General features: G+C 53.0%; 1 protein-coding gene across 8 annotated transcripts in view; it reads right to left on the reverse strand.

Moving 5' to 3' along the window:
* Positions 1-939: 939 nt before the first annotated feature.
* Positions 940-12,469, reverse strand: part of RGS3 (regulator of G protein signaling 3) — a 128,284-nt gene continuing 116,754 nt past the window's right edge. For 6 of the 8 annotated variants that reach the window (XM_063082213.1, XM_063082215.1, XM_063082222.1 and 3 more), the window contains 6 exons: positions 7,132-7,196; positions 4,118-4,429; positions 3,916-4,017; positions 3,494-3,555; positions 2,676-2,842; positions 940-1,902 (listed from right to left, as the gene is read on the reverse strand). In XM_063082213.1, coding sequence (XP_062938283.1) covers positions 1,717-1,902; positions 2,676-2,842; positions 3,494-3,555; positions 3,916-4,017; positions 4,118-4,429; positions 7,132-7,196 — 894 coding nt within the window. In that variant the 3' untranslated portion in view covers positions 940-1,716. The remainder of the gene's footprint in view (positions 1,903-2,675; positions 2,843-3,493; positions 3,556-3,915; positions 4,018-4,117; positions 4,430-7,131; positions 7,197-12,469) is intronic. The other 2 variants (XM_063082214.1, XM_063082216.1) reach the window with 2 other exon arrangements.

The raw sequence follows: 12,469 nt of genomic DNA on the forward strand, positions 1-12,469 counted from the left end.
CAGGACCTAAGACAGGAAACCAGATCCAAAGAGATGGGGCCCAGCCCCTCCTGCACCAACTCCATCCAGCTTCATCTACATCAGCCCAGTGTCAGTCCCCACCCCAGGCTGTGCCCTGTCTCCTGCCCCAGACCCTGGGAGGTACACATGTGGGCATCAGGGGCTGCTTTGGCAGCAGCTTGGCCTGGGTTCTGGGCCTCTTCTACCCACTTCTAGGAGAGTTTTCCAGGTCCTCCCCTGAAGTATGCCTTTGGACCAGGCCTTTCCTCCCATTAGGCAGGAGGGGAAACAGAGGCACAGAAGGGGAAGCCCTGCCCAGGACCATAGGTGGACTCTTTGAGCCCTGTCTCCTGTCACCTCCCTAGCTCTTCCTTCTGTCTGGAAGGCCCCCACAACTGCTGCCACCTGCCTGAGATCTGGCCTTGTCCACCTCCACCAACTATCCCTGGACCACCTGAAAGTTCCATTAGCATCTCAGGGTGTGGTGGGGCAGAGAAGTGAATGAACTTGCCGAAGGCCACACAGCCAGCTGGTGACCAGGCTAGGACTCTATCCTGCAGCCAGGAGAGTACAGTCAACCAGAGCACAGGCTTTGCAGCCACTCAGGCTGAGGCTGAACCCTGTCTCTGTTGCCTGCTCACTGTGTGACCTTGGACAAGTCCCCCTCCCTGTCTGTTCTTCACTCTCCTCATCTGTAAAGCAAGGATAAGCCCAAACTTCCTGGCTTGGGGAGATGAGATGATAAACAGAACAAGTGTGGCACAGCACCTGGCACAGAGGAAGCAGGTATCACTGTGCATGTGCTTGTACATGGCTCCAGGATGGGTGGCAGGTGACGGCAAGAGAGAAGCAGCTGGATGGACAGCCCAACTACTAACCTTCCCAGCCCCAGCCATCCTGGGAAGGCTCGAGACCAGAACACACAGAAAGGGTCAAGAACAAGAAATAACACAGGCCTTTTATTTGCTCCAGAACTTGGCTACTGTGTGGTCTGAGGGTGCCATGCTTTCCCGGAGCCCCCGAGGGACCCCCCATCCAGGGGGTGCCAGATTTCTGTGCGAGGTCAGACTGCAGTGCCCCACCAGGCCTGCACAATCCAGAAGGCCCAGCTGCTACCACTGGTGCACGGGACCAGCAAATCCTGTGAAACTGGAAAATGGTTTCCATCTTCTCTGAGAGGTGGCTTTTCACAAGGCGTTGGTTAAGATATTGCACTTGTAAATTAGGAAAACTGATGAGGCCAGGGTTTCCTATCACAGTACGACGTGCCAAGCATCCAACTGTTTAAATAAATAAAACTTAAAGTGGGAGTCTGAGCTGCAAGCCCGAGCAGTCCCCCCAAGAGGGCCCCGGAGCCCAGGCCTGGGCCTCCTGCCCCATCAGCCAGTTCTTTAAGGAACTTGGTCAACTCGAAATCTCTGCGGTCACCACAACAGGGAGTAGCAGTTCCAGATGTGGCTCAGTGAGGGCCCCTGACCTGCCAGGGCCCTTGGGCCCCCTCGTACCGAGGCAGTGGGGACCCAGTGGGGCCAGTCCTTGTACTCCTCCAGTGGCCTGGGCCACTCTTGTTCCAGGCCTCGCATCCAAATGTCCATCAGTCCGTCCGGAGACGCTGCCTCTGGGGACTTGCTTGCCCCCTCCGTCACGGGGGGAGGGAGGCAGGTGGGCAGGGCCCAGCCTGCCTGGTATGAATGCTGAGTTCTACTCCAGTGGCCCCTAAAGTGGGGGACTCATCTTCTTCTGGTTAATGAGGTCCAGGTAGAGGTCAGAGCGGAGAAATCGAGGGTACGAGTCCTTTTCCATGAGCCCAAAGATGCGCTTCTGCGCCAGGTCAAAGCAGCCTCGCGTGACACTCTGCAGGTTGTCCTTGGTGTGCTCCCGTGTGTACGAGTCAAGGTTCACCTGCAGAAGCAGAGGTGGCATGGTCAGGGCAGCCTGCGAGGGGCTGGCCCTAGGTCCAGGTGCTGGGAATGGGACCAACCCAGCCTCTCACCTCCAAGTCCCCTCTACCCTACATCTTAAGATTCACCTGAAGTGGACACCCTCAGGCCAGAAGATTCAAGTCCTGGCTCAGTCGATACTGTGAGAGGGCAGAGTTTATAGGGCCTGAAAACACCTCCCTTAGGGTCAGGCTGCCTGAGTTCAAATCCCAGCAGCGCTACACCTGAGTGTGTGACCTTATGCAAATCACCTAAGTGTGCTGAGCCTCAGTTGTCTTACCTGCAGGATAGGAATAATAGTACATTCTTCAAAGAGCTGTGAAAATTAAGCAAGATCATCCATCTACAGCACTTGGCACAGACTGTCTGACATACAGTAGGCACTCAATAGATGTTAGCTGTTATAATTAGGCTCTCTCAGACTGTCTGCTCATTTTTAAAATGAAGATAATTTTAACACCTGTTTTACAGGTCGTTGTGAGGACTAAATATGACAGCAACATACATAAAGGGCTTAGCATGTAGCATGTGCCTGGCAGACGACAGTGCCCAGACAGTGGCCATTTTTATTGTTAACCAGAGTTCTGTTCTTGTCCTGGCCCTAGTTTGCTTTTTGCCCACCCTAGGCACGCAGTCTCTAAGACTTGCTCTGACCTCTCCCTTTCTGAGCTGCTAGCTACCTCCTTGTGGCTGAAGGGCCAATGGGCAATGGGGACTGGGGGCCTGAGGCCCTACCTCCTTGCACGCCTGGATGGCGATGTATTCAGCAAAGATCTTCTTGGCTTTGGCCGCCATCTTGGACTGTGACTTGACCTTCTTGAAGTCCTCACAAGCCAGCCAGAACTCCAGGTTCTCCTCACTAAATTCAGTGCGAAGGAAGGCCTGGAACACTGCTAACCCATCTGTGTGAAGAAGCCCGGTGAGTGGAGTAAGAGGCAGAGCCAGCCCCACCTGCCCTTACAACCCTTCCCCACACTTAGCTTACCCTCTTAGCTTAGCTTGCCTTGAGGGTGCACATGCCGGGAGCCTAGTAAGATTACCCATCCCCAAGAGCCTGGAGCCCTGGGATGTGGTCCCAGCATTGCCATTGCCTCTTTATGGGACTTGGCCAGGTCTCTCCCCCATCTATGCCTCGGTATCCTTGTCTATAAAATGGGGATCATCAATCCTGTCTCCTGGAGCCCTATGAGGATCAGATGGAATCCTGCCCATGAGACAGCAGGCACATTTAGTCCAGTGTAAGCCCTCGGTACATGGAAATGTTTATTGTTTTTCTGGGAATATGGTCTGAGCACACAGGTCCCAGTGGCCTCCAGCAGGCAGTGCCAGCTCCCATGGAGAGGGAAGGGCTGGGCAGAAGCCAGCTCCAAGGCCAAACCAAGGACCTCATTCGGACCCAACCTGTCCCCTACAGCAGGGCCATCTGACTGGACCCAGGAGAGCAGGGAGGCAGCCTCTGGGACAGATGCACTCTCTGGGTCTGGATGGGAAGGAAAGGAGAGAGGGAGAGACAGAACAGAGGGAGGGGAGTGGGCCGGCTGGCCCCCACTTACATTTGTGCAGCAGCAGTTTCTCCAAGGACTCTCCCCACTTGAGGGCCTCCTCTGAGGTGGGCCTGGGGGGTGAGGGAAGGATCACAATGAGGTTTGGGGAACACAGGGAGGCTGGGGCTGGGCGGCCTTTGGTAGCTGCTTTGACCCACGCTGCAGCTCAGGCCGGCTGGGGAGCCCAGGAGGGAGCCCACTCCCTTCTTGGAGCCAGACCCACTTCTAGCCCCAACCTCCCCCCGCCTGGCCTTCCTCCCCAGGGCAGCTGTTTCCTGTGAGGGCTGCCGCTTGCTGGGTACCAGGCTCCCGCTACGAGCCTCCATCTCCCCAGAGCTGGATGAGGCCCACAAAACCCTTTCCCCTTTACCCCCACCAGTTAGCCCTCCGAGAGTGCCTGAGGGGTCCCAGGGGTGCCCAGGAGGACCTACTTGAATGACTTCATCATTTTGTCTGCCTTGCCCGCTGGCTGGGCCCCAGGGGACTCGTTCCGCCGCCTGAAGATGCCCAATTTGTTCTTCATGTCCTTGGCTCTGGGAGCAGAAGCAGAGAAGGGGGTTGGTCAGCCTGGCCCACTCAGCCCCTGCAAATTCAGGGTGGCAGGGAGTGTGGGCAGCGGCGGGGGACACCTACTCCTTCATCGTGTGCCGCCTCTGTAGGTTCCCGTTGCGTGTGAGGTACATGCCTCGGAGCATCTCCGTAGGACCCCCCACCTTGAGACCGCAGGACGGTCTGCAGAGAGCACGCCTCAGGCTCCTGCCCCACACCCTGCGTCCTGGACAGCGGCAGGCAGCAACAGTGCAGGCTGCAGCCAAGCGCTCGCTGGAATCCTGGCCAGACGACTGGACTCCCAGGCACAGGCCGGGGCTGGAACTCAGACAGGAGGAGCCAGGAAATGGGAGGGACCAGAGGAGGAGCGGAAAAAAATATCCCTCCTGGCCAACCCTGAGAGGGAGCCCATGAAAGGGGCATGTGTCTGCAAGGGATGGCCTCTGGGGCCCGCCCCGCAGGAAGCTAGACCCAGTTATTTGTGACCGGCCTCCCTGTTACCATAGTAGCGGGGAGAAAGTTGGTGGGGGGAGACCAAGTCAGCAAATTGCTGTGAGGGAATGATGGAGGGGGGGAGGCTCTGCCCACCAGGGTGGCAGGACTGGCTATTTTTAGCCAAGAATCATTTTTAGCCATGCCGCTCCCCCAGGAGGCAGCAGATCTCAGTGCTGGGAAAAGCTGCTGGCAAGAAAGGGGTTAAATGCCTTATGCTCCCATTCACCACCCACCCTGTCCCTAAAGCCCCTGCATGTGGCACCTCAGGAAGAACAGCTTCAAGAGACAGCAGGTTCCAAAAGTCTTAGCAGTTTTAAGCTTGGATAACTTCAGAGGTACAAATCCTATAAACTTGTAAAAACATCACTTGAAAGTTTAATTATTTAATTGTTTACGCATATTTAGTTTTGTAGTTTTTGAATACTAAACTTTTCTTTTTAATTTTTCGTCTCTGTCCTTCTGAAGATGAAAAATGCTGAAACCAAAAATTAAAATGAAAAATTTATTATCCAAATCGCAAAGCTAAATACATGCAAAAGAAATTTAAATAAATAAACTTTCAAATGTTTTGCAAGTTTGTAGCATTCATACTTTTGAAGTTATTCAAGCTTAAAATACACCAAGACCTATGGGACACCCTGTATGATTAGGGGAAGTGGTACCAGTGGAGGTTAAGAGCCCAAGCTCTGGAGCCAGGCAGCCTGTGGTTCAAATCCCAGCTACTGTGTGCCCTTTGTCAAGTTACTGACCTCTCTGAATGTCACGCTTTTCATCTGTCAAACAGGGTTGGTAACAGTGCCTACCACGTGCTGGGTATTGCAAGGACTTGAGGAGAAAATGCATTTAGAGAAGATTTAGCACAGAGCCTGACATGAAAGTGCTCTGGCCTAGGATGCTGAGGCCCACATCTGTACTGAGAGTCTGGGCCGGCTGCTCAGGGACAGGGACCCTGCTCTAGCAGGTTCCAAGCCACTGAGATAAGGCCAAAGAGTCCAGAGATCAGCAGAATCTGGGTGAAGATTAGAGCCCTCAGAGAGACCTGGGGGGACAGGGAGTGAGAGAGCACTGCTTCCTTAGGCACAGTGCTCTGTACTGAGAGCCTCTGCTCTGGCCACCTGTGTCCAGGTGAGACACAGAAGCCCAGGGAGGGAGAGGCACTTGCCTGAGGTCCAGCATGTGGGCTGCCTCCTTGCTTACTCAGAGGAAACTGTGTTTCTCTGTGGCTGGAAGAGGCTGAGGCTGAGGCTCCTCCTCAGCCATGCCTTTCCTCCCAGACCCACAGCTGGGCAGATACATTTATTTATTTATTTATTCATTCATTCATTCATTTATTTATCAAGCACCACTTACTTGCTATGGACAAGTCACTTACGCTCTTTGTGTCTCAGTTTACTCATTGTAAAATAAGGATAAGGAAATAAGAAAAAAGGAAATGTAATCTAAAAATAATAATAAAGATTAAATTAGATCATGTGTATAACGCACATAGATCCGTGCCTGGCACAATAAATGTTAGCTATTATTTTTATTATTATCCCCAATGCAAAGAGTCAGGCATCCAAAAAGCAGTGCCCACTCTGAAAGGAGGCTAGAATTGGTGGACCAGGGCAGCTCCAGCGCCCTGGATGCCTCCCCTCTGCTGCCACACATGCTCCCCTCTGGGAGCACCACCCACAGCAGCTCCGCAGCTGCATGGACCCTCCCCCATCCTAAGTGAGGACTGCTTCTGTTTGTGCATTTCACCTTCCCTAGAAAGTGCAATTGTTCCTGCCTGCAGAGTGAGATAAGCCTACAGTTGCTGCAGAAAACTGGAGAGGGGAGGGGAGCTGGGGCAAGTAAAGGTTTCTAGGGTAGCAGACACCAGCCAAGGTCCAGGCCAGGGAAGAGGGTCACAGGAGGCCTCAGGGAAGGACTCCTGTTATCCTCCCCAGGCCCAATTCCTGCATAACGGTGGGTGCTACAGGACCTGGGGGGAAGCGTGCTCCCTCTAGGGGCCACCATATGCCCTGCTGCCTCCTACCCTCCCCACAGTCTCCAGGACCTTGGGCCTGGGGCACAAGGAGGCCTGAGGATAACCCACACACACTTCTAGGTCCTGAGCAAGGCCAGAAGGCTGGGGGACTGTGGGATCCGGTAGCTGGGCCAGCAGCGCCCCCTCCTGGCAATGCCTGAAACTGTTAACATTCAAGAGCTCGAGAGGCGAAAGGGGAACCCCATAAACTGTCAGTTCAGCCATTTCTTGGGATCCAGTAGGAGCAAAGGATTTGTCGAAGCCACTCGGTCACTGCTTGGCTCAGAGGCTAGGCAGGGGCCAGGGCAACATGGCTGGTGCCTCTGGTTCACTGTGGCTTCCAGGTACTAAATCAGCACCTGCCTCACTGCATGAATGCTCAGGACCCTGGAGACCCCACCCTGAGGCCACTGCAAAGTCCCAACATCCTGCTGTTCCTTGCTGTCTGTCAGGGGCATGGGTGGGACTGGTGCAACCCCTTCTCCCCACTTGTACCCCTAAAGGAGAGACAAGCCCTAGGGCAGAGGAGGAGGAGAGGTGCAGGGAACCTCCCTGATCACAAGGGTGAGGGCCATGGATCTTTCCAACGTACAGGTTTTTGCTCTTTCTCTTCCGGGAGGCTTCGTCATCATCCCCGACTGTGTCAGGCCCGCTCATCTGTGGAGAAAAGACAGATTGAACGGATGCAGTTTTATGCTACTCAAGCAAAGAAAGGCTCAGAGGTCCAGTAGCTCCTGCAATCACCCACCCTAGCCACCAAAAGCTCCCACACCTCGCAGAACAGGTGAGTGAGGGAGACTCTACTACTGGGAACAGCTTATCCATGGGGTGTGATTGGTTTGGCAGAGCCTCTAGCCAATGAGGTCTCCTCCTGGTACATCGAGGAACCCAGCTTGCTGGGGGAGAAACTGAGAGACGGCACCCATGACAGAGGCATCACTGCAGACAGTGGGGCAGGACAGAGAGCAGGGCTCCAGCCAGGCTTCTGCTGTGTGACTTGACCAATCACTGTCCCTCTCTGTGTCTCTATTCCTTAATTTCTAAAATCAGGACCATAATGATTAACTCAGGATTATGAAGTTCGAAGGAGATCTGGGATTGTTCAGCAGTGTATAAAGTGAATCATTACACAGGCCTGACAGCACCTCTCTTGGCTGACAGCTTTCCATGACTCCCTAGTGCCTTCAGGATAACGCCCAAACTCCAAGACACGACAGGTTCTACCACCTTAGGATCTGGACAGAAAGTTCCATTCTACCATCAGTTACAATTCCCTCAGTTATCTCCCCAGCCTGGGTCCTGCTCCAGCAACCGCCTTGATTCTGCCTTCTGACCAAATGGAATGTCTGCACCTGCCCTGTCCTTCACCTCAGCCTTTGTACACGCTATTCCTTCCATGGGGTATGCTTTCGTGCCTCTCCTACCCCTTTCCCTCCTAAGATCCAGCTTCAGGTAAGACCTAGAACTCAGGGAAGCAGCTTAAACGCCTCCTCCCCTGGGAAGCCCTCCCTGACCCCTTGAACAAGGTTGTGCCTCCTTCACCTCTTCTGTGGTCCCCCCATTACAAAATGGCTTGTTCTAAATGTGTCCCCTCTTTTCGGCTATGAGTTCCCAAGAACAAGGTCTCTGTCTGCCTGGATCACTTCACAGGGCCTGGCATAAGTTAGGAGCACAAGCCTAATTTGTAGAATGAATGAATGAATGAAGAGAAAGGGAAGCAGACTGGGAAAGATGAGTGTCAAGGCCCTCACTGCTTGACCCAGGGCCTGTAACTTTATCCCCCAGTGTGACGCTGCAGCCCACAGATTCCAGCCCACCCCATCTCCTTGTCTTTGCCTGTGCTGTGCCCCCTCCTGAACTGCCCTCTCTCCTCTTACCCTCAGTCTCCTCCTCTCCTCCAGACTCCTACCATCTCTATTAGGGCCACCCTCTGTCTCCCTTGCCCTGCCTGTGCTTGAGCGCCTTCCTCCAGGTGAGACCCAGGGCCCCAACAGTGCTATTCCAGAGCAGGAGCCCAGGAAATGCTCTGAGACAGCAGAAGAGCTAGAGCGCAGAGTAGGATGGGTGTGAGCCAATGTCCCAAGACAGGACAGAAGGCCACCAGGTGTGGATCTCAGCTCTGACTCCTAATGAGACCGACCTCACTTTCCTCATTTGTAAAATAAAGAAGATGGGCTAAGCCTTAAAACGCTGTATTCTCAATTCTAGAAAGAAAAGTGGCCTTATTTCAGAAATAGCCAGCAGGGGAATCTACTGGCCTCAGTGCACCACCCACCCAAGGATGGATGGATGGATGGATGGATGGATGGATGGATGGATGGATGGATGGATGGATGGATGGATGGATGGATGGATAAATTATACCTTCATTTTTGGAGCTCTTATTATAGGCCAGACCCTGGAATAGGCATAATCTAGATACTATCTCATTAATCCTCACAGTCAATCCATAAAGTAAACAGAGGTTCAGAGAATTTAAGTCACCTGACTATGGATACTCAGCATTTAAGTGACAGAGCTAGAATCTAGGTCTGTGAATTCAAGGACTGTGTTTCTCCACCAGAGGAGGCTGCTACTCAAATATGAGGACAGGGCACATTTTGAGTGTTTTCAGTGACAGACTCAGGGGAAATGCTGCCTCCTTCCTGAGAATGCTGCCCCACCAGAGTTGTAAACACGTGTGTACGTGCACACAGAGGCACACACCCATATGGTGTGTGATTTCAGAGCTAGAGTTTGGAGCCAGGCCTGAGTATAAATCCTGCTCTCACCAACTCTGCAGAAGTTTCTTAGCCTCTCAGCTTCGGTTTTTTCAGCTATAACATAGGCAGGGTGACATTCATCTCATGGGGCTGTTGGAAGATTCACCAGGATGAAGCCTGGGCCCCCATGGCCCAGTCCTAGCCCACAGGGTGCCCTCATAACTAGTACTCATTGCCCAGTAAGTGCTACAGCTGTCACCCCAGTGCATACACGGGCTGCAGTCATGCTAGCCTAGTTAGGCTGTGCCCAAAGCCCCCACCCGTGGGAAAGGGCCCTCGGGCGCTGGGCTTCCTCCCATTCTAACCCCAGCTTCCGCACTTTATCAGCCCCACACAATGGGCCTGGGGACCACTCCCACCCCACCCACAACCCCCAACCTCTGCTCTGCTGGGAAATGGGCTCTTCCTTCCACTGCTAGAAGATCATCTTCAGCAGGCACCAGCCTGAGCCAAGCAGCCTGATAGAAAGGCTGGGCAGCTCTGACTCCAGGAGTCACCCCACCACAATCACCCACCCCCCACAGCCAGGGAAACCCAGGCACCAAGGTGGACCTGCAGGCCAGGAAGAGAAGAAACTGAGATGGAACGATGAGGCTCTGATTCCCAGCCCCAGAAGCTCCCTAAATCCATAGGGAGGCTTCGTACTGTGGCCTTGGAAGGGGCCAGAGTGGCCCATAAGGCTCCTCCCTCCTACAGCTGCAGCAAGGCCTGCCTGGGGCCCAGCATGCAAAAGGACTCTCCAGAAAGACTGTCCTTCCCATCAACTCCCCACTATCTTCATCTTCGGTGACACTGCCTTGCTGAAAGGCAAATGCAGGCGAGCCCAGAACCACCCAGCCCTCCCTTCCGTCCAGGCAGGAATCCCTGGGCCTGCCTAGCCTCACCCAGCTGCCTCTGGGGACTGGGAGCCCACTGTCTCTTAGAAGAATAATTATAATTCTTATTGTAATTACAAGTTTAATTATAGTAGTGATTGAGAGTGAAAGATTCTAAACCACCTGAATTTGAATACTACCTCGATTACTTACTGGCTAATTGACCTTACCTGGGTTACATCCCCTCTCTGTGCCTCATTCTCTTTATTTATAAAATGAGGGTAACAAGTAGACCTTCCTCACAGAGTTGTTGTGAGGATAAATTACCTTAACGCATGTGAAATGCTCAGCACAGCGCCTGCATGTGGAAGCACTCTGTAAAGTTAGCTATTGTGGTTTTTGCTATTATTTATTGAGCACTCACTACATGCCAGGCACTGTGCTAAAGTGCTTTAATACACATTACCTAATTTAATCTTTGCAACAATTCTAAGAGCTATTTGCTGTTATTTCCCCCAATTTACATACAGCTGAGGAAGCTGAGGCCCAGAACAGTTTGGTAACTTGTCTGGGCTCTCCAAGCCGGCATGTAGCAGAGAATTTGCAGTATGGCCATAGAGCCCACTGGTGACTGAGGGCTCTTCTGTGAGCAGGATCTCAGCTGTTTTCCCCTATTGGGCCTGCTCTGATTTCTGAGGCCACCTAGCCACACATGGCTGCCCTCCCTGACCCAGCTCAGCCTGGCAGGCCCCATAGAACTATGTGGAAATAGTGGCTCTAAACTCTATACTTATTAGTTTAGACATAGGAAATAACTCTTCTTTAGTCTTTTCCAAATTAGGAGGCTTGAAGGTATTATCACATCTTGGAGCTAGAAGGCATTTTAGGGGTCCTCTTGTCTGACCTTTGACCTAGAGAGGAAGCTTAGCACAGCAGGGCTAATACCTTCCAATGACAGTCTCTGCCCAAGCCAGTCACTGGGGTGAGGGGAGCATGGCTAGGAAGGGACCACAGTCTGTGGTATACTCACTGTCAAAGAATAGTCCATGACTCTGTGCTGAGCCAGACCAGGCTGGGGTAGGATTTGATGACAGCATCCTATACCCAGACACAGAATTTACTCTCTGAGGTTTCCCTGGTTCCCCAGGAAAAGGGCATCTGTAGGCCTGTGGCTCTGCTCTGCTGGGCCTCTGGGGCAGCCGGCAAGGCAGGGGTCTGGCAGCAGGGGGCACTATGAGACAACTTAGCTCAGCACAGGAACAGTCCCAGGGGATGACCCGCTGCAAAACACTGGGGGCATTCCCCTCTCTGGACATCAGTCGGCCCATCTCTGAGATGACTGTCCCAAGCAGACCATCTCTACAGTCTATCTGGTTCTAACACTCCTCGAAATTGCTCAGTACACAAGAGGGCAGGATGACAGCAGTGGGAGGAGGAGGCAACATAGGGACTGAGTGTCACCCTGTGGCAGGCAGTAAGTGTTCTGGGCAGCTCAGCTTATCCACACAGCAGCACAAACGACCAGCCCAAGGCCATGCCAGCCCTGTCTGTCTCTCCTGGGTCTCATCACAAAATCACTACCACGTTCACAGAAATTTTAACATACCCAGCACAGAGCTTTCTATATACTGCCACCTTGAATCCTTGAGACAATTCCAGGAAGACTTAACATTCCCATTTCATAAGAGAAAACGGAAGCTCAGAGAAAGAAGCAACTTGGCCAAGTTCTCAGAGCCAAGAAGGTGGAGGCAGAGCTGAGACTTGAACCTGGTTGGGTCTGTCTGATTCCTCAGCCTAAAGACTTCACCCTCTCCTCTTCACCTCTTGCCTGGCATTGCCTGGAAATAGTGGCCCATCAGCATCAACTGATCCTCCCAGGAGAGCCAGACCAAAGCCAGGAAGATGGAAGTCATGGGAGAACCGGCTGCCTCACCCTCTGCCAGCCCCCCACTCCCCACCCCTCATCAGCACAAGGTGCACAGGGTCTGGGGTAGAGCCACAGAAGACTGGACAGGGTGAGGCCACTGTCCAGGTCCATCAGTACTCGCGTGTGGCCTGGGGCAAAACACTTCTCCCTTGCCTCAGCCTCCCCGCGTAAGAGGAGTACTAGTCTCACCTTGCAGCAATGTTGTGAAGGTCAGAAAAGGGATCTGGTGGTCCTTTGTGAATGGTGGCACAACTGTCACTTCTCCAGGTACTGCCATCCTCCATCTCCTTCCCTTCCTCCTAATCAACATTAATGGAGCACCCACCAGGAGCTGTATGCCAGGCATGGCCCTAAGTACTCTACTCACAAAAAGCTACTTAATCTTCCCAGCAACCCTATGAAGGCGGTGTTATTACCATAGCCACT

The sequence above is a fragment of the Cynocephalus volans genome, chromosome 17, assembly GCF_027409185.1.
Source record: "Cynocephalus volans isolate mCynVol1 chromosome 17, mCynVol1.pri, whole genome shotgun sequence".
Lineage (NCBI taxonomy): Eukaryota > Metazoa > Chordata > Mammalia > Dermoptera > Cynocephalidae > Cynocephalus > Cynocephalus volans.